This window comes from Somniosus microcephalus, chromosome 25 (assembly GCF_052327205.1).
Source record: "Somniosus microcephalus isolate GS21.2 chromosome 25, FLI_Smic_1.0, whole genome shotgun sequence".
Lineage (NCBI taxonomy): Eukaryota > Metazoa > Chordata > Chondrichthyes > Squaliformes > Somniosidae > Somniosus > Somniosus microcephalus.
In genome coordinates, this window is record NC_141011.1 from 32,936,556 (window position 1) to 32,962,173 (window position 25,618).

Below are 25,618 nucleotides of genomic sequence, written 5' to 3' on the forward strand. Positions count from 1 at the left end.
TTTGTGGCAGGTAGTGGGAGAGAGTTACAGTGACTTCCACTCAGCCCCACACCTGAACTATGTGGGGCCAGAGTGGTATCGGTATCACTGGGATTCAGTAGCTTCTTATGTTGGGTTGGGAACATCATGGAAAAAGGGGGGATGGGGGGAGGGTAGGTGCTTGAAGAAAAAGAGTGAGGTGCACTGCGTATTTTGTCTGTGTGACAAATTTATTGAGTTGTGTGTGACAGATGTCAGGTCGGATTAGCAGACGAACTGCTCTGTGAGCTACTAGCGCTGTAATGGGGCTAAGTACATTACTGTCGTAATGAGGCACAGACCAAGGATTGGCCTGTACAGAAACACAATGCCTGGCACTGAACCTTGTCACAATCCACAGGCCAATCGTGTGATCCTCTTAAGATTCAGGCACAGATGTAGAGTTACAGGGAGAGGAGCTGTGCTGTGCAGTGATCATGATCAGCAGGACATTTTATCTCCTTTTTTGTTCTGTCACAAAAATTGATAAGTGTTTCTTTCAAACCATCTCATTAGGACCTCCAGCCAGCGGAAGGGAAGAAGCAGCTGAACCACAATGTACCGTATGTAACTGTTCCTAAATGCACTTGTAATGCCTGCAGCCTGAATTAGAAACGATAAAGTGCTGTTATACGTTTTGTAATGCTCTTTGTCATGTGGGCATATTGTCATGCAGTGTGGTTTTTCAGTTCTCTGAGTTTGTTGGATCGATTTTTTTTTAAAGCAATTCCAATTATCTTTTCCCGTTGACTCTATTTCTCTCTCCACAGATGTTGCCTGGCCTGCTGAGTTTTTCCAGCGTTTTCTGTTGTTATCTTTTCCCTCTCGTTGGCTGCTGATCACCCATGGCCTCTCGCAGCAGCGAGAATGCAAAGACCAGTTCCACAGTGCTTGTGGCACAGAGTGACTGCACACTGTTGAGGCACAATGCATGCTCTGAGCTACAGACAATGCAAATTCACCAGTCCCGCACACACAACACTGTTGTTCCACATGTGCTCTGTCTTACAACAGAGTGAAAACTACAGAAAGCTGGGCAGCACAGGGCTTGAACTCCCTGACTGGCTATCGGGTGCTCAGCACTTGGGATAGCAGCCTCTCCATCGGTTTTCTTTATTCTCCTTTTCCTTCAAACTTCCCCTTTTCTCATTCTCTGAGGAGTTAACTGAGTGAAAGCCACTGTTGGTGAGAACTGTGAGGAGTGTGAGGAGGAAGAGTCTGAGGAGTGTGAGAGGAGGGTAGGGAGGGAGAGGAGGGAGATTGTGGTGAGGAGGCAGAAGAGTGTGAGGAGGAGGAGTGTGAGATTTTATTGAACATATCTTGGAAGTGGAACAGGCGATCGATGAAATTTGTGTGTCCTGATGTTTCGCATAAAACCACCTAAAAGGTTACGTGCAAATACATCCTCACAAAAACCCCAGTGCTACGCTGTAGTTATGCCGAAAAGCTCCAGGAAATTCTAGGCCATTGGCCATTTTGGGTCACTACAGCAAGGAGACAAGGATGCTGGTTGGGCAGATAAAGGAATGGATGAAGAAATGTGTAAATTGCTCATATGGAATGGAGTTGGTCTCAAGGGTGATTTAAAACAAAAAGATGCTCCTTCAATGGCTGAGTGGCTAAATGCACTGCCTGGTGTGGTACTGAGCCACACAGACCAAATGATCCCAGCCTCAATCCCTGGTCTGTGCTTCCATAGCTAATCTCATGGTACAATTGGCTGAAGCCCCCTGGGCTGAGAGAATAATCAGACCAGGCTCTCTGCTCCTGATGTTTAGCTTGTGGCCCTTGCTGAAGGTGTACTGTTTGGACATCAGTGAGGACAAGACTGGGCTCAGTTGTGATGCTTTCTGTGGTTGAACATCATGCTGACATTCACTCTCTGGGTTCACCCTGAAGAATAGGCATTGGGTTAGGTACTGGAGACTGGCCAGTGAAACTCACGCTCCAGCAAGATTCAGCACCTTGAGTTTTCAGAGTGGAAGGTCATGTCCTGATGGTTCAATAACTTATTCTCAGTTTCTCTCCTGTTTCAGCTCTCTGGAATTAGAGACAGAGCTTCACGCAGAGCCTCTCTCTGTTTGCACAGAGCAAATTCTTTGTTAAGTACAGCTGAATGAATTTAAGGAAGTTGCTGAATTATCGTAGTGACGCTGAAGGTTTTATTTTTCATGAGATTCACCAGTGATCTGTACAAGTGGTACAAGGAAGGACAGGCAGGAAGGAAGGGGAGGTGGGGTGGCTATGTTAATAAAGGAAGGAATCACTGTAATACAGAGAAATGATATTGGGTCAAAAGATCAGGATAATGAAACAGTTTGGGTGGAGATAAGGAATAATAAGGGGAAAAAAACACTAGTGGGCGTAGTCTATAGGCCTCCGAACAGTTGCAACTCTGTTGGACGGAGTATCAATCAGGAAATAGTTGAGGCTTGTAATAAGGGAACATCTATAATTATGGGGGATTTTAACTATCATATTAATTGGACAAATTAAATTGGGCAGGGCTGCCTTGAGGATGAGTTCATTGAGTGTATTAGGGATGGGTTTCTTGAGCAGTATGTAACTGAACCGACCAGGGGGCAAGCAACCTTAGATCTGGTCCTGTGTAACGAGACAGGATTAATTAAAAATGTCCTAGTAAAGGATCCCCTTGGAATGAGTGACCATAACATGGTTGAATTCCATATTCAATTAGAGGGTGAGAAGGTTGGATCTCAAACAAGCGTGCTAAGCTTGAATAAAGGAGACTATGAAGGTATGAGAGCGGAATTGAGTAGAGTGGATTGGGAAAATAGATTAAAGGGTAAGACGATACATGATCAGTGGTGTACATTTAAGGAGTTATTTTACAACTTCCAAAAAATATATATTCCACTGAGAAGAAAAGGGTGTAAAAGAAAAGACAGCCATCCGTGGCTAAGTAAAGAAATTAAGGATAGTATTCGACTAAAAACAAGGGCATATAAGGTAGCCAAATCTAGTGGGAGGATAGAGGATTGGGAAAACTTTAAAAGACAGCAAAAGATAACAAAAAGATTAATCAAGAAAGGGACGATAGATTATGAAAGTAAATTAGCAAAAAATATAAAAACAGATAGTAAGAGTTTTTATAGTTATATAAAAAGAAAAAGGGTGGCTAAAGTAAATGTTGGTCCCTTAGAGGATGAGACCGGGAAATTAATGGTGGGAAATATGGAGATGGCAAAAACACTGAATGAATATTTTGTATCAGTCTTTACAGTAGAAGACACTAAGAATATCCCAACACTGGACAAACAGGGGGCTATAGGGGGGGAGGAGCTAAACACGATCAAAATCACGAAGGAAGTGGCACTCAGTAAAGTAATGCGACTCAAGGCGGATAAATCACCTGGACCGGATGGCTTACATCCTAGGGTCTTGAGGGAAGTGGTGGTAGGGATTGTGGATGCATTGGTAATAATTTTCCAAAACTCCCTGGACTCGGCAAAGGTCCCGGCAGACTGGAAAACTGCTAATGTAACACCCTTATTTAAAAAGGGCAGTAGACAGAAGGCTGGAAACTATAGACCGGTTAGCCTAACATCTGTGGTAGGTACAATTTTGGAGTCCATTATTAAGGAGACAGTAACAGGACATTTGGATAATCATAATTTAATAGGACAAAGTCAGCATGGTTTTATGAAGGGGAAGTCATGTTTGACAAATTTGCTGGAGTTCTTTGAGGAAGTAACATATAGGGTGGATAAAGGGGAACCAGTGGACGTAGTGTATTTAGACTTCCAAAAGGCATTTGACAAGGTGCCACACAGAAGATTATTGCTTAAGATAAAAAATCACGGGATTGGGGGTAATATTCTGGCATGGATAGAGGATTGGCTATCTAACAGAAGGCAGAGAGTTGGGATAAATGGTTCATTCTCAGACTGGCAATCAGTAACTAGTGGTGTTCCGCAGGGGTCAGTGCTGGGTCCCCAACTCTTTACAATCTATATTAACGATTTGGAGGAGGGGACCGAGTGTAACATATCAAAGTTTGCAGATGATACTAAGATGGGGGGGAAAGTAGTGAGTGAGGAGGACATAAAAAACCTGCAAGGGGACATAGACAGGCTAAGTAAGTGGGCAGAGATTTGGCAGATGGAATACAATACTGGAAAGTGTGAGGTTATGCACTTTGGCAGGAAAAATCGTCGAGCAAGTTATTATCTTAATGGCAAGAAATTGGAAAGTACTGAAGTACAAAGGGATCTGGGGGTCCTGGTGCACGAAACTCAAAAGGTTAGTATGCAGGTGCAGCAAGTGATTAAGAAGGCCAATGGAATGTTGGCTTTCATTGCTAGGGGGATAGAATATAAAAATAGGGAGGTATTGCTTCAGTTGTACAAGGTATTGGTGAGACCGCACCTGGAATACTGCATACAGTTTTGGTGTTCATACTTAAGAAAAGACATACTTGCTCTCGAGTCAGTACAAAGAAGGTTCACTCGGTTAATCCCGGGGATGAGGGGATGGACGTATGAGGAGAGGTTGAGTAGATTGGGACTCTACTCATTGGAGTTCAGAAGAATGAGAGGCGATCTTATTGAAACATATAAGATTGTGAAGGGGTTGGATCGGGTGGATGCGGGGAGGATGTTACCGATGATGGGTGAAACTAGAACTAGGGGGCATAGTCTTAGAATAAGGGGCTGCTCTTTCAAAACTGAGATGAGGAGGAACTACTTCACTCAGAGGGTGGTAGGTCCATGGAATATGCTGCCCCAAAAAGCTGTAGAAGCTACATCATTACATAAATTTAAAACAGAAATAGACAGTTTCCTAGAAGTAAAGGGAATTAAGGGTTACGGGGAGCGGGCAGGAATTTGGACATGAGTCTAGGTTCGGATCGGTCATGGCCCTGTGGGTAGCGGAGCGGGCCCAGGGGCCGTGTAGCCTGATCCTGCTCCTATTTCGTGTGTCTAATTCTGTTAGATTCAGGAGATGGTTCTGTGATAGTAGATTGGCGGTTAGGATCAGATCAGCCATGATCTTATTGAATGGCGGAGCAGGCTCGAGGGGCCGATTGGCCTACTCCTGCTCCTATTTCTTATGTTCTTATATGCTCTCCGATGACTTGGTGTGTGATTGGCTAACTCAGGACTCTGCTGTAGCTCTGAGTTTGGATTGGGCCCTGTTTCTAATCCATCTGAGTGAGAAGTACGGAAAAAGAAACAAATTAAGCCTATTCCAGATTTCCTTTATCCACAAGTCCTTTGAACTTGACGACTGTGCTTGGCTTTCAACAAGCGTGTGTTTAAAGGACTATGATGTGTATATGCTGATAATCAGTTTGAAGGTTGTTCTTTTTCTGGGTGTGTTTGAAGTTTAATGTTTTCAAAGCTGTTGGTGTTTTCTAGATCACAAAAAAATCCAGGAGAATCTGAACATGAGAGTTTGTGCAGAGAGCCATGGGTTAACAGCTGGACTCTGCCACTCTCCACCCCTGAGATCAGCTTGTAATGGAAAGTTCAGACAGAGCACTGAGCGACCCTGGTTAAACAGCAGCACCAGGCACAGTACCAAACATGTGGGCTGCAGAAAGGAGATATACAGCCAGCGACTGGTACAAACCAACTTGGCCTACACCTCTCGGAGCCTCGGGCAGCCAATTAAGTCTTTACTGCCGGCAGCGGTTTCGTGCCATGGACAGCAGTCCAATGTGGAGCACCATAGACAGAAGCATAGCTCCCGAGACTCAATCAGTGATAGAGCCAGTTCAAACTCCATCTTTCTTCTTGTGGAATCCAAACATTTAGCGAGAGAGCAGAGACGCTATTCACGGGATTCAGGTACAGTTATTGGCATCGATCCAAATCAGAGCTTTGGCGAGGTCAAGAGAGAGACGAGCAAGAAACAGAAAAAATACTTTTCCCACGAGGAAGAGAATTTGCCTCCAGTACAGTTAAGCGGTCAGGAGGCTGATGGTGACAGTCACTTAAAGGTCTCTGAGAGTCACTACAACTCGTTGATTCTTGGGTCTCCCAATCGTTCTCTTACTCTGGGAGATCTTGGGAATGTCTGCCAACCAGCGTTAGACGGGCAGTCCAACACCTTGCGCTCCATTCTGAAATCATCCGAAACATCTGCAAGCCTACATCGCTCAATGCTCAGCCTGGGTGATAGCAACTACAAGGCAAAACGTGTTTCAAGCAAAGCTGCAAGCATCAGTCCTTTAAAGTTTCTGACCCATTGTTCTTGTAGTAACTATTCGGATTTGCCTTCTGGAGATGAAAGAGAGGAATGGTCAGGAAGAGCACATCCAGATGTTTGGAAATGCCAAGATGTTCCAAAAATACCGGACTGTGACTCCTCTGTTGTACATAATGACCACAAGTTTTCAAATCCTGTGTGGGATGCATGTCCACAGGGTTCAAGCACTGAGTGTCGGGCGTGTCCTCCTGGGTTAACTTGCGTTTGCAGCAGATGTGAGAATGCTGACAACTGCATGACCTATACTGAAGCAGAGGTTTCTATGGATGACTATCACAGTCCCTCACAGTTTATTGCCCCTGGCAGAAAGACTCTGTCATTGACAGGCTCACTGAGATTACCCGACAAGGATGTGAAGGATTTACATCACTTTGCTGTGTGTCACAGAAGTGCAGACCTTTTAAGTAACTTTCCCATAAAGTCTATAAACTTGTCTGACCGTGTGACTGAACTGCAGACTGATCAGAGAGTACCAGTAGATGAAGAACAGTCAGGTACTGAAGATCCCTTCTCAAACACTGCGGAAAATAGGAAAGATTTATTAGACAAGTACTCAGATCATCTTCTGCACTCTAGCATGAAATGTCAGGCAAAGTCTGGTTACCCTGTCATCATCAGTAACCATTACACCAAACAGCACAGAGCTCCAGATGATTTGTGGATACAAGAGTCTGCCCAGTGCCCAGCTTGTGCAAGTTTCTCCCTGACACACAACCAGAGCAATCCTTCCCAGGGAAATCTCTGCAGCGAGCCACAGGAAAAGGAAAAATCTTATCTGGGGTCTACAGGGGTTGGAAGCCGGGCACTGAGAATTAGACCAGTCTTGGGTTATTCTAGAAATTCCACCTCTCAGAAAGGAGAGGAACCCAACAATGGAGAGATCTTCAATGTGAAATCTGAGGATCACAGCCACTCTCACACCTGGGAGCACGGGCCGAAGCTAATGGAAGCTTTAGAGTGCAATGTTTCTACAAACCAGCTCCTGCAAACCTCTTCACTGAGGGACAGCCCGCAGCTGCAGGTAAGAAGCTCGCAATGAATATACAACAGAGCCATGAACCTGCCCGAACCAAATGCCTCAGTGCTGTCCGTGTGCTGGAAGAACTTACTAGCCCTTCAAGCACTGAGTCCTTCACTATCTAATTAACCAAATCCATATTATGTACAAGACTGTGTTTTATCGCTGAATCCACTGGAAGTATCAGGTGATGTGGTTCAGTGACAGAGCACTTGATTTTGATTAGAGGTTCTGAGTTTGGATCTCAGTGACTCTGACATTTAGTTGCTTTAAGTGAGAGGGTTTTGTTATTTATTGGCTATGCTGCTGGATAGAGTATTTACCATATTAGAGCGTCAATCTTGTGTGTGTGGGGAGACGTACGCAACCTGTTCATCTGCATCGCAACAGCCTGCATTTAATCATTAGATTAAACAGGAGTGTTGTCAGGAGCTGGGGAGCATACTGCAAATCGGACTGCTTAGCCTTCTTAGAATTACAGAATCTTGCAGCGCAGAAGGAGGCCATTTGGCCTACTGTGCCTGTGCCGGCTCCTTGAAAGAGCGATCCAATTAGTCCCAGTCCCTTGCTCTCTCCCCATAGCCCAGCAAATGTTTCCCCTTTATCCAGTTCCCTTTTGAAGGTTGCTATTGAATCTGCTTCCATCACCCTTCCAGGCAGTGCATTCCAGATCATAACTCACTGTGTAAAACAATTCTCCTCATGTCACCTTTGGTTCTTTTGCCAATTACCTTAAATATGTGTCCCCTGGTTACTGACCCTTCTGCCACTAGAAACAGTTTCTTATTTACTCTATCATAACCCTTCATGAGTTTGAATACCTTCATTAATCTCTTCTGCTCTAAGGAGAACAATCCCAGCTTCTCTGGTCTCTCCATGCAACTGAAGTCCCGCATCCCTGGTACCATTTTAGTAAACTTCCTCTACATCCTCTTTAAGGCCTTGACATTCTTCCTTATGTGTGGTGCCCAGAATTGAACACAATTCCCCACCTTGCTTGATGGGGAAAGCAGGATGACAGAGTCTATGAAGTAGGGATGTAAATTGGATGGGGGCTTTGAACAAAATGACTATATTCTATGTTCAGACCGAAGAAACATGGGAGCACTAAATACTTCAGCAATGAACCAAAATATATCTGTACACTTCTTATTAAATGGAGCAATGGAGGTGTCAGCTTACAGAGCAAGCGAATGTTTCAGACCCTTAAATGATGCCCAAACATTTTAATCGGGTTTAAGATCTCGAAGTTCAGAGCCAGCTAGAGCTCATAAGCTGAATTGCAGATTGTGCGTTTGGTCTGCGTCACCATGTGAGATTTAGGTTGTATTGTGGGTGAGTGGAAGGGGCACAGCCTGGCTGGTGAACGGTGCCTTTAGACAGGCAGTGTTATCAGCATTAATAGACTCAGAAAAATGCCTTGAGGTCTGACGGTGTACTGTAATGCTGTTAAACATAAAAATGTAACGTGGAAAATGTAATGACATCAGTCTTTAATTCTTAAATACACATCTAGCAGCAAATTAATAATCAGTACAAAGTGCTCGAATTTAGCTACAGGTGGAATGGATCTGCACAGAAACGTTTTCTTCTGAATTAAAAAATATATATTTTTTCGGATTTGTGGGAAGAAAACTGACAGAAAAAAGAGGGGGAAGGGAAGTGGCTGCCCCTCTGATGTGTCGATGCTCATGAAATGTGTGCTACATTATCTGCGGATATTTGCGATCCAGACATAACAAGCTTAAATGTGGCTTTGTCGCAAACTGTTGAACAGCTTGATTTGGTGTCTTTTGTTTGACAGAGTACGGAGCCTCGAGGATTTCCTTTGGATTGTAGGACAAAGCGACCAGTGGAAAGGTACAGCATTGTGTGGGGAGCGGGTTCAAGATATTTGAAGCTGTTTGATAGGATTTCACATTGTTTCAGTCACCGTCAAAACAAAATGAAGTGGAGTGTGGAAACAGAACTGCAGCATCGCCTGTAACTCTGGGAGGAAATGGTGCTTCAAAAGAACGATTTAGAAAGATTTTGGATTTGGCACAGTGCACTCCTTCTAAAAGCTGCATATTAGTATAATATGGACTTCCAGAAGGTATTCGATAAGGTTCCACATAAGAGACTGTTAGCTAAAATTAAAGCTCATGGAATTGAAGGTGATTTATTGACCTGGTTAGGTGATTGGTTAGGTGGTAGAAGGCAGAGAGTAGGGATAATGGGTATGTACTCGAATTGGAAGGAAGTGACGAGTGGTGTCCCACAAGGATCTGTGCTGGGGCCTCAACTATTCACTATGTTTATTAATGAATTAGATAACACAATAGAGAGCCATATGTCCAAGTTTGCCGATGAGACAAAGATTGGTGGTGTAGTAAGTAGCGTAGTTGGGAGCATAAAATTAAAAAAAGAGATATTGATAGATTAAGTGAGTGGGTGAAACTGTTCAGATGGATTTCATTGCCGGTTAAGTGTGATGTTATCCATTTTGGACCAAAAAAGGATAGATCCGAGTATTATTTAAATGGTGAAAAGCTGGGAACAGTGGAGGTCTAAAGAGATTTAGGGGTCTATGTACATGGATCACTGAAATGTAGTAGTCAGGTACAAAAAATAATCAAAAAGGCTAATGGAATGTTAGACTTTATAACGAGAGGGCTAGAATATAAAGGGGAGGAAGTTTTACTCCAGTTATGCAAAGCCCTGGTTAGAACATAACTGGAGAGGCACTGGACCGTAGAAAGGATATATTGGCCTTGGAAGGAGTGCAGAGCAGATTCACCTGAATGTTACCAGGGCTCCAAGGGTTAGATTAGGAGCAGAGATTACATAAACTAGGCTTGTGTTCCATGGAATAAAGAAGTTTAAGGGGGGATTTGATTAAGGTTTTTAGGATTTTGAAAGGAATTGATAGGGTAGAGAGAGAAACTTTTTCCACAGGCGGGGGAGTCTAGGACAAGGAGACAGAACCTTAACATCAGAGCCAGGCCATCAGGAGAGAAGTTGGAAACACTTCTTCACACAAAGGGTGCCAGCTCAATTAGTAATTTTAAATCTGAGATCAATAGATTTTTGCTTGACACGGCTATAAAAGGATGTGGAGCCAAGGCAGGTGGAAGAGTAACAAGCTCGAGGGGCTGAATAGCCTACTCCTGTTCCTATATGCAAGAAAGGAAGAACTTGTATTCACATAACGCTTTTCACAACCTCAGGATGTCCCCAAGCGCTTCACAACCAATGAAGTACTTTATTGAAGCGCAGCCACTGTTGTAATGTAGGGGCATCCAATTTGCACACAGCAAGTTTCCACAAACTGCAGTGAGATAAATGACTAGATCATCTGGGTTTGGCCAGGGCACAGCTCTTCTTTGAATAGTCCCATGAAAGAGCAGACGGGAGCTTTGGTTTAATGGCTCATCAAAAAAGATGGCATCTCCAACAGTGCAGGACTCCCTCAGTCCTGCACTGAATTATCAGCCCAGATTATGTGCAGCGTAATATCTCGCAGTGGCTCTGAAGCTGAAGCCTTTGTTCAGCAGCTTGTACTATATCCACATTCATTATCCACCAATAAGCATCAGAAGAACTGCCCAGAGAACCAAATATTTAACTTCAATCCATGGACTCTTTTAGGAACTCGTTCTGAAAAAACAACTAGAAATTCTGTGAAAAATTGTTTAATTCTATGTAGATTTTTTTTGTAAATATTTTTGTTTAAACAGCAAATGCTGATTAGTACATCCTCAGTGGAGCTGGCTGGGAGGAGTCACTGACGGCAATTTAGTAGGGAGCTGAATTAACAACACCCAATTGTAATGACAGGAGCACAAAAGCTATCTGTGTTACTGACTGGATCTGTACTGAGGTTAAACCAATTCCCTTGTACTGTCCGGTTTAGTATTCCCCCCCTCCCCCAGCGGCCTGTGTTACTAACTGTATCTGTACTGATGTTAATCCAGCTCCCTCACACTGTCAGGCTGAGTAACTCATGCCAGCAGTTTTGTTCATGAAATCAGATGCACAACTTTTACCTTCCCAGCGAGACGGCCCCAGTTTTAGATGTCAGCGGTGTTATAGACCCAAACACAAACCAAAGCCAATACCAGTGATAAGAATTTTGGTTCAGTCACTGTTCAAAGTATAGGAACCTATTCAGTTGACTCTGTGATTTGTCTGTGTCTCGGTGAGAGTGCGGCTGGTTGTGGGGTGGGGGGGTGGGGGGGAAGGTGCCTCAAGGCCTGGATGTGCTGTGATTTATTGCTGTATTTGTACAGCACTGACCCTATGTAGTAAATAATGTTGCAAGCAATCAAAAGCACCGACTTCACACATCACTGGGGGAAGAATCTGTACAATTCTATCAAGTGTTGATTCAGCAGATTACAGACCCTAGTGCGTTTGCAAATTTCATTCTAAATTAATTAACTTATCTACAGTCTACATAGTCTTAGTAGTTCCTTGGTGATTTTGTAAGATTTAATTTTGGGCTGTCAAAACAGACATCACAAAGGCCTAATTAATGTAAGTTCCAGTTGCTACACTTGTGAATTTCAGGGCGAGTCACAGATGGCAAATTGGAGTTGGTGCTTTGAAGATAATGACCAATTTTATTTTAAGTTTAATTATCAAGTGTTAATTTCTGTCAGTGCATGAGGGATTGAAACGGCACTAATTTGGCGATAAGTTTTCTAATTAAATTCAGCATTTGCTCCTGTTAAGTAGTTACAAGGGTGTAATGTAACACAATTTTCTTTCAGACCTGATTTGTTTCACTTATTATCTCCCAACACTCATGTTACGCTAAGCCTTTATAAAACACTGATTAGGCCTCAGCTGGAGTACTGTGTCCAATTCTGGAAGCCTTAGAGAGGGTGCAGATGAGCTTTACTAGAATGGTACCAGGGATGAAAGACTTCAGTTACGTGGCGAGACTAGAGAAACTGGGGTTGTTCTTAGAGCAGAGAGGATTAAGAGAAGATTTAATAGAGGTGTTCAAAATCATGGAAGGTTTTGATACAGTAAATAAGGAGAAACTGTTTCCAGTGGCAGAAGGGTCGGTAACCAGAGGACACTGATTTAAGGTGATTGGCAGAAGAACCAGAGGTGACATGAGGAAAAAAGAATTATGCAGTGAATTGTTATGATCTAGAATGCACTGTCTGAAAGGGTGGTAGAAGCAGATTCAGTAATAACTTCCAAAAGGGAATTGGATAAATACTGGAAGGGGAAAAAATTTCAGGGCTATGGGGAAAGAGCGGGGAGTGAGACTAATTGGATAGCTCTTTCAAAGAATGGCCGCCTTCTGTGCTGTATCAGTCTATGATTCTGTGTGTGTGTAAGTAACAGAGATTAGAGTTCAGCAAGTTGAGTGACAAAGGTTTAACATAACATTAGCAACGAACTGTGTTCTTTTTGTATGTCAAAAATCTGAGTTCTCCAGGATGATCTGAGTGTTGTTAGTTTCAAAGTTGACGGCCTGTGTTAATTATGGAATGTGCATTCAAACAGCTGGGGGAGGAGGATGGAGATAGGGACCACAACTGGGCATCATATGGGTCCTGTGCTGTCAGTTTGGTAGTGCAGCATAGCATGGATTCAAACCTGCGTTGAGTGAGGGATGGGAGCGACGTAGAGGGAGATGCCACAGTCTGGTTTAGTGAAGACTCGAGGTATGGCTGATGTACAATTTTGCTTTAAGATTTTATTTTTTTTGGTGGGTCAGATGTCCGACTCATGTGGAAACTCAGCACCAAGATACCGAAATATTTGCTCCCACCTTAGTGTTCTTTTTGCCCAATATGAAGTGCATGCTGTCTCCCCGCAGGTCACATCCCACTTACATAGATAGAGAGAGTCTACTGCAGGCTGGCAAAGCCAAGGCATAGGGACCCCAAGTGTGCGCAGCGGTACTGCGAGAGTTTAATCATCTAAAACGACACAGTTTACCAGAGCAGATAGCTGTTAAACCTCCGACTGCTTAGCACCCAGTCTGCCACAGAGGGTTTGGTTTGGAACGTCACTCACCACGTGAATAAAGGATTTTGGGAACAGAGCGGGCACATGGGATTAGGATACCGCCGGTGTGGAGGATAAACACCAACACGGACTGGTTGGGCCGAACGGCCTGTTTCCGTGTTGTAGAGCCACCTCAAGTCTACTTGCTCTTCTCCCTCAAGAAGATGGTCACTAGTTGGTCATTAACTAATAAAGTACAGGCTTGAGCCCTCACTTGGTGGACAGCAGGATAATAGGAATTCTTCAGCAATGTTGGAGTGAGCAGCACAACTCATCATAGAATATGTGAGCAGATTGCCTTGATCTGCATGGAATTCCACAAAACCCTAGTCAGAGGTGGGGAGTATCAGCAGCAGCTGCTTGTCTCTCTGCAGTCAATCTTGTGGGCAGTGAGCCCTGGATACAAGAACATATGGGGGGAGAAATTGAGTAAAGCCCCGTTTGGGGCGCCAGCCTCGCCAGGGCGCTAAAAATAGCGCCCCGGAAACATTCGCACCAGCCCACCGGAAATTGAGTGGTAGCGCCCCAAAGGGAAGTGCGGCGCTACTGGAGGCGCCACCCGCATCCCTCTTGGGGCGCTGCGACTGAATATCGTGACGCAACGTGCCGCAGCGCCACACGCTGCGGCACGTCGCGCCGCGGTATTGCAGGTCTTCCTCCCCTTCTTAAAGGGGAGGGGCCTTGTGCAGCGCGATCTGGGGCCCAGCTGGGCCCCCGAGGATCGGGAGTGCAGGCAAAAGAGCCCGGCACCGAAGAGAAGTGCCGGGCTCTTGGAACGCAGCCGGCACTCCGCGGGGGGCGGGTGTTCAGGAGGCCGGGGATGGGAGCGCAGGCAGGTGCTGGCAGGCGGCCAACAACAAAAATGGCCACCCCGCACCTCTCCTTTAATTTGCGCCTCCCCGGCCGCAGGTAGGCCCCCCTGAACCGGTCGGACATAGCGTCTGGCGGTAAATCAGGGGGCGCTGCCAAATATCACGGCCGGGGCGCTGCGCACACCGATGACGTCATCAGTAGCGGCGCAGCGCTAACGGTTAGTGCCACCACTAACATCCCGCGGAATTTAGCGGGAAGCGTGGACAGTGCCGCGCCCGGGCGCCAGTTGGCTTGCGACCCACTTAGCGCCCTCTTAAGGCGCTAACGGGTGGCGCAACCTCCTGAATTTCTCCTCCCTGTTCTCATGCCCAGCCTCTGGGCAACCCCTTCCAGCAGCTGGCCTCCCCAGTTTCAATATTTCCTCCAGCTCCTCCCAGAAATTCGAAAGCACGAAGGAGAACATTTGGACATGTCTTTGATGCCATCAGCCTGGTTGGCACTTTGCAGTCATTGAAGAAAGATGGGAAAGATCACAGCACCGTTCTTCAGCACGGCCCTGGAGAACTGTGTCCAGGCTGAGGTTGGCATCGATGCGCACCCCCAGGAATCAACAGCTGGGAGAGATGCCCCTTGAATATTCCAATCAATGCCTTTTGAAATCCTCTCTTGTGTTGTGAAAGGCCATAATGCTGCGCTTGGGGGGCCCTCACCTCCAGATCCCATCATGTGGTCCGATTTTTAAAGCAGTTCTATTACACAAAAGTTGAGTAAATATTTCTCACACAATCAAACTGCTTAAAATACAAGGAAAGGTTTCACCATCCATTTTATTATAAACAGCCGTGATACTTGAAGAGAAAGGAACTCTAACTGGTAGAATTATAGCAGTGATTCTTGTGCTGGTGGGAGAGTGACATTAGTTTAAAGTAGAATTAGATTGTAGATCATCACATCCACAAGAGAACTGCAGTGGGCTCCAGCAGTAGATCAGTGAGTAACTGAGCCGTACAGACCAATTGCATTAGCTAATCCCAGTCGTGGCAGTGCAGGGGCATTACAATTAGCCTCTGTGCGCCTGCTTTATCAGCCACCGTTGTTGCTCCTGATCATATCCAGTGTAAGATTTGCAATATTTACAAGATCTGAAATGTATATTTAAATTGTCCGTAACTATAACAGACCACTCCTGGTACAGGTATATTGTGTATAAGTATAACAGATTTATTAAGCACTTTACATCCAGTACAAAGAAGTACTACTTAACAAGATGATAGTCGCAATCTGTTCCTTGGAACCCCAGCAGCGTGCCCACCGGGTGACTGCGGCACGGTCTCTTTTCTCAGTCTTGCTGTGTTCTGTTGACTGAAGTTTCTCTTCCTCTGATTTTGCGCTGCCTCCAGTGTTCAATAGCTGTTCATTTATACCTTTTTCTCCCCTCAAAATACTTGGTAACTTGCAGTTGCTTGGGCTATCTCACCATTCTTGTTGCTAATTCCTGACCTTCACTAGTACGGTCTATGGTTCCCTCTCTTTTCCCTGATTGAGCTTTTCTACAAGAACTTTTACACAAACAAACTTCCTACGAATTACAACAGAGGTCTTTTGCCTTTCACATAGCCCATTATCTAGCTTGGTCTGAAACTTCAGCGATAAGGGATGTTAGGTATTGAAAACCCTCCATCTTACTTTGAGACTTAATTAATGTTTTGTCCTTCACTGGCTTCTTGTTTTTAACATAACAGACCATTTTACAAAATTACATCAAGTGGGCATAATTTACCATCATGCTTTGCTTCTCAGCCTTATGTCTATTTTTAACTAAGGTTATATATATATTGCAACAAAGGTTTGATGTTTCTAACATTCACTATTATATATCATAGTAATTTTAAGAAAAGCATTACATTTAAAACATTATCAAATCCTACATATAAGCTCTATTCTACACCAGGGATCCCTGCTGTAAAGTTCATGTATGTGGACATCTTAGGCAAGGATCAGCAGATTCTTTTCCTCGCTGTTCCTACCCCAGGGACTCTGAGGCTAATTGTAGAGCCCCACCCCTTGCAAGCAGGCTTCTTGCAGATCAGTGGCCATGTGTGGAGGGGTGAATGAGTGAGAAAGCCGTTATCTAATTCTCCTTCCCTTATTTTTCTCTCGGTTCACTAATTTCCTTTCACCCCATGCTCCGTTCCCTGACTGAGAGGGTGGATGATCCACTGACTCTGCCCTCTGACACCTGCAAGCTCCTCCTCCAGCCTCCGATATCAGACACCCGGGATGGAATGTCTTATTCCACACAACACTGTGCAATGGACTAGCCCATCGTAGCCCGGGCAGCAAGTGTGGTGGTAACATTGGCTTCAGCACTCCTGGGTTAGCAAGATGGACAGTCACCCAGGAGTGTCCCTGCTGCTCCGTATTCAGTGAGTCCTGCTGTAAAATGCTTGTGTGGATGTTGGTTAAGGACAGAATCAGGCTGACTGTGATGCGATGTCCCTGGGGGTAAATAAGTAGGTATGGAATGTGCACAATGCCCTGAAGCCGTACCTCAACAAGAGGCAGAACCTTGAGAGGAAGGGAGAAAAAGATGTTTGGGGGGGGGGGGGGCGCAGGTGGGGTGAAGAGCCTTAAAAACTGGTTAAAAGTTGAGGTTTATTGATTTGTAGTGCCTCTTTAGGAGGGGGGACTTTCCCTTCTTTACATACAGTTAGAAAAAGCTGCATGATGGTTGTTACTATTTGTTGTAATGTGTGTTGGGGGCGATAGGAACAGTGACTCTGCCTTGATGCTGAGAAATCTCTTTTTGTATACTCCCCAGTTTGGAAAAAAATTACACTTGATGTATACATGAGCACTTGAACTTTCAGGTTGGTGGATAACAGCTCTATGTTGCCCGAACCAAAGTCCCATGCAGCAAAATACCTCTTGAGCTTAAGGCCCCTTTTGCAGCTGGCCTTAGAGGGCATGTGTGTTCACTACTCACAGAAATGAAGAGTTTGGGTGAACACTGAGCAGCATTTGAAAGATGATTTAGTCGGCATTTCATTCCCATCTCAGTTGGAGTTGGTTAAGTGTTCCTGTTCAGTGGAGCGTTTGCAGGAACTGCTGTTATTCTGTGTTTGGTTCCTGCTGTAACAACATAGAGGGTCAGTGGGGCGTCTCTTGTACTTTTGCGTTTCTATGGAGATGAGCACAGATGGGGCGCAGCGGGTTAGGAGTAGCCTGATGTAGAATAAATCTTTCTGATTGTGATGGATTCGTGTGGATAAGGAAAGTGGAATGGAAGTGGCAGAAAATCTTGACTATAATGGAGTGCCTCAAAACCTTACAACCTGCCCAGTTAGACCAGATTTTGTTTGGCACATAATTCCCTTTGCGTTGGGGAGAGGGTTCATGGTCTAGATTTATTACATTTCTAAAAAATCCATTAAATCAATTTGAAAGTGGCAAATGGTTTAAATGAAAATGCAATTACTTTTCTATTGTCCTTTAGCAAGCTTACACTGGGACTGTGCAAAGCAGTATTAAACAGTTAATGCTGGTAAAAATCATGAGGATTTTTAAGATGCACCCAAATGACTCTGACAAGACAAGCGTAACAACAAGCCATGAACACTGACTGGTGCTTTTCCACTGGTAAAATGAAGTGTCAGTCACGTGCCAAGCTGCAGAAGTTGCCACTCGACTCTCATGAAAGAAGAAATGTTGTAGAGAGGGGAGAGTACTTTCATTGTGAGGCACCCTTCCCAATAAGTACCGTTACAATAAATCGATGAAATGTCTACTGTGTGACCTTTTTACAAGGATGTTGCCAGGACTGGAGAATTTTAGCTGAGAGGAAAGATTGGATAGGCTGGGGTTGTTTTCTTTGGAACAAAGGATGCTGAGGGGAGACTTAATTGAGGTATATAAAATTATGAGAGGGCCAGATAGACCTGTTTATCTTATCAGAGGTCAATAACCAGGGGGCATAGATTTAAAGTAATTGGTAGAAGGATTCGAGGGGAGTTGAGGAGAACTTTTTTCACCCAGAGGGTGGTGGGGGTCTGGAACTCACTGCCTGAAAGGGTGGTAGAGGCAGAAACCCTCATTGTATCTAAAAAGTACTTGGATATGCACTTGAAGTACCGTAACCTATAGGGCTACGGACCGAGAGTTGGAACGTGGGATTAGGCTGGATAGCCCTTTTTTGGTCGGCACAGACATGAGGGCTGAATGGCCTCCTGCTGTGGCGTAAATTTCTATGATTCTATGTGTGAGAGGAGGCAACTGCCATGTTGGATGACCTGTCCTGTAAAGACCTGTCATGTAAAGATCGGTGGGTCGGTCTGGCTCCTGTGTCAAGTTCAGTGGAGATGTGATCAGCATCTGTCCCACGCCTGGATGCCAATTTTAGTGGTCAGATTTAGACAAAAGTTCAGTATTTGCAGAGATTGTGGATGAAAAAGTAACAACTAGATTATAAATGCATTCTGCTGTGTGTAGTATTCCATATATGGTATGGCTTTATGTTGAAATTGTACAGCAGCAGTTCCATGAATTACCTCCTGCTTAAAGACACCAGCTGATGTAGGACTGGACTACACAGATTAGACAATCACAGATTGTGTTGAGTTCACTGATCTCAGCTGGGGAGACGGGAATGCTACATTTCACTTCTGTACACCTGATCTAGGATCGGACTCGGCTGTGATGCGCCCCCACAAATAGCCAGCTGACATTCATTTTAAAGATTCAAACATGCAGAAAGGCCCGTTGGCTGAGGTGCTGGAGGGGACCTGAACCCCAGTGAGAGTCAGCACCTTCAGGAGAGGAGGGGACCTGAACCCCAGTGAGAGTCAGCGCCTTCAGGAGAGGAGGGGACCTGAACCCCAGTGAGAGTCAGCACCTTCAGGAGAGGAGGGGACCTGAACCCCAGTGAGAGTCAGCACCTTCAGGAGAGGAGGGGACCTAAACCCCAGTGAGAGTCAGCACCTTCAGGAGATGAGGGGACCTGAACCCCAGTGAGAGTCAGCACCTTCAGGAGGGGAGGGGACCTGAACCCCAGTGAGAGTCCGCACCTTCAGGAGATGAGGGGACCTGAACCCCAGTGAGAGTCAGCACCTTCAGGAGGGGAGGGGACCTGAACCCCAGTGAGAGTCAGCACCTTCAGGAGAGGAGGGGACCTGAACCCCAGTGAGAGTCAGCACCTTCAGGAGAGGAGGGGACCTAAACCCCAGTGAGAGTCAGCACCTTCAGGAGATGAGGGGAGAAAACTGGGGTGGAGGGGAAGAATAAGAGATTCAGCTTAATTTAAAAGTTCCAAGGAAGATTGATGCAAAGGTTGGGACATGTTGATCAGCTTGGCTATGTATGCTGTGTAACAGACTCTCTGACATTTCTTTGTTTCAGGTACCTGAAGTTGTATTACCAGAGGCTCCTGTCGCGGTGTCTCTGTGCCTGGCACTGCTCTGTGCAAAGGCGCTACGCTGTGGCTATATCATTGCAGGAACGTCAGTTGCTGAGGAAGGGGCTGCATGCACTGCGCTGGGCTGTACAGCTCACCCAGATACAGGAGGAATTTCTGGAGAGAAGGCAACGCGCACGACTCCTGGCTCATTGCTTTAATCGAGTGAGTATAGCAATCGCCCGAATCTCACAGGGTTAAAAACGGGACGGGCCCTCACAAGCAGAATCTTACTCCCAGTGAAAACAGAGGATAAAACCCGTAGCTGAGATCATCTGCGCTGTATTTTCTGTTTGTTCCTTGGGCAGCTTCATATTTACCTAGATATCTGAGCAAGTGAAAACATTTTCCAGGCCATAGAGAATTAGGACTCGCCTATGAGAGTAATTTGAAGCACAAAAGCCAAAAATATCTGAAATTAATAAAAAGAGTAAAGAAACCCCAAAAATGTATTATTTAGAATGGAGACATATTTGCTGCTCCTTTCTTGCATCTTTATTTGGGGTACGGTGTTATAGTGGTTATATTACTGGACTAGTAATCCAGAGGCCTGGACTAATGATCCAGAGACATGAGATCAAATCCCACCACGGCAGCTGGAGAATTTAAATTCAGTTAATTAACTAAATTGGGAATACAAAGCTAGTATCGGTAATGGTGACTATGAAACTACCGGATTGTCGTAAAAACCCATTTGGTTCACTGATGTCCTTTAGGGAAGGAAATCTACTGTCCTTACCCGGTCTGGCCTATACATGTCTCCAGACCCACAGCAATGTGTTTGACTCTTAACTGCCCTCTGAAATGGCCTAGCAAGCCACTCAGTTGTATAAGGCAGCTCACCACCACCTTCTCAAGGGCATTTAGGGATGGGCAATAAATGCTGGCTTTGCCATAAGAACGTAAGAAATAGGAGCAGGAGTAGGCCATATGGCCCCTCGAGCCTGCTCCGCCATTCAATAAGATCATGGTTGATCTTGGACCCCAACTCCACCTTCCCGCCCGATTCCCTTAGTATCCAAAAATCTATTGATTTCAGTCTTGAATGTACTCAACGACTGAGCCTCCACAGCCCTCTGGGGTAGAGAATTCCAAAGATTCACCACCCTCTGAGTGAAGAAATTTCTCCTCATCTCAGTCTTGAACCAATGTCCTTCCACTGTGATCTTGGCCACCTGCCCAAATGCTAAAGTGCTCCTAAATAGCAACTTTCATGGTACGAACCTAACACTGAGTAAGGAATAAACATAGTCTATTAAGGTGTCTATCAATTTTACGGTATCAAAACCCTGGGTTGAGTTTACGCTTGTTGTATCAGCGCCACGCGGGCAAAAAAAAAGGCCAGCAACGCCTCATCCTGTGAATGAATTTTTAAAAAGTTTGAAATAAAAACTTTAGCGTATATTCTCTCTTTTTAAAGAAAGTTTGTAAAGATGGTTATGTTGTGAATTTTCTCTTTACCCCCTTCCCTGCACAGTGGAGAGATGCAGCCAGTGCCAGCCAGTGTCAGCTGGTGGCCGGAGCTCCGAATACAGATGGCGAATCCTGTGCTATTCACCTAAGGAAGTCGGTCACACTGCAGCTGATTGGGACTAAAACTTACAGACCCTGGAGGAATCAACACGAGGGCGCACAGTCGCTAAGCTTGGCCAGTTTGCACGGCCAGTAAGTGTGAACATTGATACTACAATAGTGTAATGACAGTTGATGCACTTTATATTTACACAAAGATGTGACAATTGACCTCATGCCGCAGGGCATGGAATCGATCCTGGCACTTTACTGCCTGTGGCGCTCAGTACCACATCAGGCAGAGCATATACCCACAGGACCATCATGGGATGGGATGCTGCATTGCGACCGGAGATGTATTTTGCCGTTGGCTCATTGCAGCAGGCTGTGTACCGAATGTGTGAAATCTTGTAGGACACGAACTGCATGATTTCATAGTTAGAAACTAAGCTGAAATTCACATATCTCGGCGTTAAGAGGTGGGGTAGGATTGAAGGTTAAGTGTGAATGTAGCCAGAGAACATGAGTTATGTAAATAATATTAGAACCAGCTGGTGCTGCTTGACAGAGGATGGCCCTTCTTCCTCACGCAGTGTAGGTTTGGCAGTAATCAGTTCTCTGACTATAAACTGTTTTAACGTGTGACCCTCGGCAGGGATATGACTTCTTGAGTTTTGTTTTCATCCATCTGATGTTTGATGAAAGGTCTTTTTGAAGCTTCATACCCTGAAGGGTATGAGCTTGTGGGTCTGATACTAACGGATTCATGCACTTGATGCAACGTACACAGCTATCTGTAGGAGCTTTTGCTCTGTGCTATGCCTGTTTACCCAGTTTGTTCCACACAGTATCTATTTTAGCCTGTGTTGGTCATGTACTGTGTGCTGTTTGTACCTTTTGACAGTGAGTGCGGCTTGAATCGGACACCGAGACGTTTAAAGGTGCAGAGGTTTGAGCTGGTTTGTAGCAGGTGCTGCTGTCACGGATCAGGTTCACCACCAAAAGAGACAGACCAGAGAATATGCCAGGAGAATTCTGCCTGGGGCAGGTTCTAATCCATCACATACTTGTTTCTTGGAAGGAGATTGTGTTAATAGAGCAGAAGAAATGTGCCATAAACACTGGTGTTTAAGTGAATAAATGTGCTCGTGTTCTAACTCGCACCAAGTCCCGTTCACCCATCACCCCTGTGCTCGCTGACCTACATTGGCTCCCAGTTAAGCAACGCCTCGATTTCAAAATTCTCATCCTTGTTTTCAAATCCCTCCGTGGCCTCGCCCCTCCCTATCTCTGTAATCTCCTCCAGCCCCACAACCCCCAGAGATATCTGCACTCCTCTAATTCTGCCCTCTTGAAGATCCCTGATTATAATCGTTCAACCATTGGTGGCCGTGCCTTCAGTTGCCTAGGCCCTAAGCTCTGGAATTCCCTTCCTACGCCTCTCTGCCACTCTTTCCTCCTTTAAGACGCTCCTTAAAATCTACCTCTTTGACCAAGCTTTTGATTATCTGCCCTAATTTCTCCTTATGTGGGTCGGTGTCAAATTTTATTTTAGAACACTCCTGTGAAGCACCTTGGGACGTTTTACTATGTTAAAGGCGCTATATAAATACAAGTTGTTGTTGTTGCTTTTTAAACTCAAGTTCTAGGCCCAGTTTAGACTCTTACCCCATGATTCTGAGGCTGCGAGGACGAGTGAGTACACCACTCGCAGGCCTGTCAGTGCTGCTTTGTAAGCTGCTGCTGACAGGTTGTATTTGTTGCTGGTTGTTCCCTTCCCTCTGGCGAAGAGGGTCTCACTTCCACTCTGCACCCTCTTCAGCCCTTGTTGAAATAGGAGCTCACATTGTGCGGAACTGTAGCGGGAACTTGTACCCTAACACTGGGGTCCTGGCTCTCGGATAATCACCAAGGGAAGGCCGTGAAATTGTGCAGTGCGAATATTAGCATGGGAACAATTTCATTGAAATTCCTTGGTCCACTATTTTCCACCACTGCTTCATAAGTTAGTGTTCACACAGTGTAATATATCAAGGCAATAAATATCAGATAGTCACTAATAAATCCAATCGGGAATTCAAGAGAAACTTCTTTACCCAGAGAGTGGTTAGAATGTGGAACTCCCTACCACAGGGAGGAGTTGAGGTTAATAGTATAGATACATTCAAGGGGAAGCTATATAAGCACATGAGGGAGAAAGGAATAGGAGGATATGTTGATGGGGTTAGATGAAGAGGGGTGGGATGAGAACCTGTTGGCCTGAAAGGCTTGTTTCTGTGCTGTAAATATTTTGTACGGCCTCAGTATTTAATCTCCGTTCTCCTTCCATGGGAGCTGGAGGGGAGGTGGAGAGACGGACATTCAGTTATACAAGTGTAGCCAATGTGTGAGGTTGAGACGTGGCTGGTTGGTCATCACCATGGCGGTTAGCTGCAAGCACTTCCATTAATGATGCAGCCTGCAGCAGCGTGGCACCTAACTGATGTCCCTATGAATGGTGGAACCCCTTCCTGTTTGTGGCATTATCTGCGGCCTTTACAGAGTGACTGTTATGTAAATATTTCAGTTCCATTTGAATGTGTGGGGCCAGGTTTTAAAGCCCCATTAGACTGTGTTTTCTCATGAATGACTGTTTCCAGGTGTCTGGTGTGTAGTTGCTGTGATCAGTTGTTGGCCCGACTGAAGACCCTCATGTTTCAGAAATGGACCCAGAGAACGAAGGCAAAAAGAATGGAAAGGAAAACACGGGAAACGTGGTCCCAGGAGTGGGTCAGGTACCAAGTCCCACAGAGCCCGACCTCACCCATCCACTGGACACTAGAGACAAGCATTGACCTGCACAAGAACATGTTATCACATCTCCCGCTCCCAACCTGTGTGACACTTGCATCACTCCAATTCACCTGTGTGACACTTGCATCACTCCAATTCACTTGTGTGACACTTGCATCACTCCAATTCACCTGTGTGACACTTGCATCACTCCAATTCACTTGTGTGACACTTGCATCACTCCAATTCACCTGTGTGACACTTGCATCACTCCAATTCACCTGTATGCATCGGAGACTTAGACTGTCTCGCAAGCGGACCGGGCAACAGTTGACGCAGTGGACTGTGCTTTCTTCACCACATCTGCTGTATTCGGTGGTGTGACCATGTCACCAGTAGTCTGGCCAGAATGATTACTGCCCAACCCCACCTCCCCAAGGGTCACAAATGCCGAAAGGCAGTAATTGCTGTTTGGGCATGTGACCAGACTCCACCAGTCACATGACATCTCCGGGGCACTGAGAGCCTGTCTTCCAAAGACCTGGAATTGCCCCCTAGATGGCCAGAAGCACTTGGCTCTCTACCCAGAAAATTGGGATCTTCTGCGCCATGAGGAGGGCCGAGGCCTGTGAGATGGAGACATACGATCGACCAAGCAACGCTCAGAAGGAGCCTCCTACAGTGACTGAGTGAATAAATGAGAGTGCTGCTCATCTCATTTTAAGGATTAGAAAGAAGAACTGAATATTGCAAACCTGAAATAAAAGCTGAAGATTCACAGCAAGCCCGTCAGCATTGGAAGAAAAAAGATATGTAAACATTTTGATCTACATCCCAGGGTACTTAAGGAAGTGGCCCTAGAAATAGTAGATGCATTGCTGGTCATCTTCCAGAACTCGATAGACTCTGGAACAGTACCCATGGATTGGAGGGTAGCTAATGTTACCCCACTATTCAAAAAAGGTGGTAGAGAAAAAGCGGGGAATTATAGACCGGTAAGCCTGACATCGGTAGTGGGGAAAATGCTAGAGTCCATTATAAAAGATGTAATAGCAGAGCACTTGGAAAGCAGTGACTGGATCGGACAAAGTCAACATGGATTTACAAAAGGTAAATCGTGCTTGACTAATCTACTGGAATTTTTTGAGGATGTAACTGGTAAAATAGATAAGGGAGAACCAGTGGATGTGGTGTATTTGGACTTTCAGAAGGCTTTCGATAAGGTCCCGCATGAGAGATTAGCGTGCAAAATTAAGGCACATGGGATTGGGGGCAAGGTATTGACTTGGATAGAGAACTGGTTGGCGGACAGAAAGCAAAGAGTTGGAATAAACGGGCCGTTTTCCGAGTGGCAGGCAGTAACTAGTGGGGTACCGCAAGGATCGGTCCTAGGACCCCAGCTGTTCACAATATATATTAATAATCTGGACGAGGGAATTGGATGTAATATCTCCAAATTTGCAGGTGACACAAAGCTGGGTGGGAGGGTATGCTGTGAGGAGGATGTCGTGAAACTCCAGTACGATTTGGACAGGTTGGGTGATTGGGCAGAAACATGGCAAATGCATTATAGTGTGGATAAATATGAGGTTATCCACTTTGGTGGCAAAAACAGGAAGGCAGATTATTATTTGAATGGCAATAGATTGGGAGAAGGGGAAGTGCAAAGAGACCTGGGTGTTCTTGTGCACCAGTCGCTGAAGGTAAGCATGCAGGTGCAGCAGGCGGTTAAGAAGGCAAATGGTATGTTGGCCTTCGTAGCAAGAGGGTTTGAGTACAGGAACAAGGAT

General features: G+C 45.2%; 1 protein-coding gene across 3 annotated transcripts in view; it reads left to right on the forward strand.

Moving 5' to 3' along the window:
• LOC147100653 (uncharacterized) overlaps window positions 1-25,618 on the forward strand; it is a 67,386-nt gene continuing 41,768 nt past the window's right edge. For 2 of the 3 annotated variants that reach the window (XR_015073530.1, XM_085967134.1), the window contains exons 1-5: window positions 1-581; window positions 5,400-7,273; window positions 9,075-9,130; window positions 19,490-19,709; window positions 21,022-21,209. Coding sequence is in view for 2 of the 3 variants with exons in the window: in XM_085967134.1 (XP_085823260.1) it covers window positions 575-581; window positions 5,400-7,273; window positions 9,075-9,130; window positions 19,490-19,709; window positions 21,022-21,209 (2,345 nt within the window). In the remaining variant the exon portion in view is untranslated. Of the gene's footprint in view, window positions 582-5,399; window positions 7,274-9,074; window positions 9,131-19,489; window positions 19,710-21,021; window positions 21,210-23,695; window positions 23,831-25,618 lie in introns of all 3 variants that reach the window. The other variant, XM_085967135.1, reaches the window with a different exon arrangement.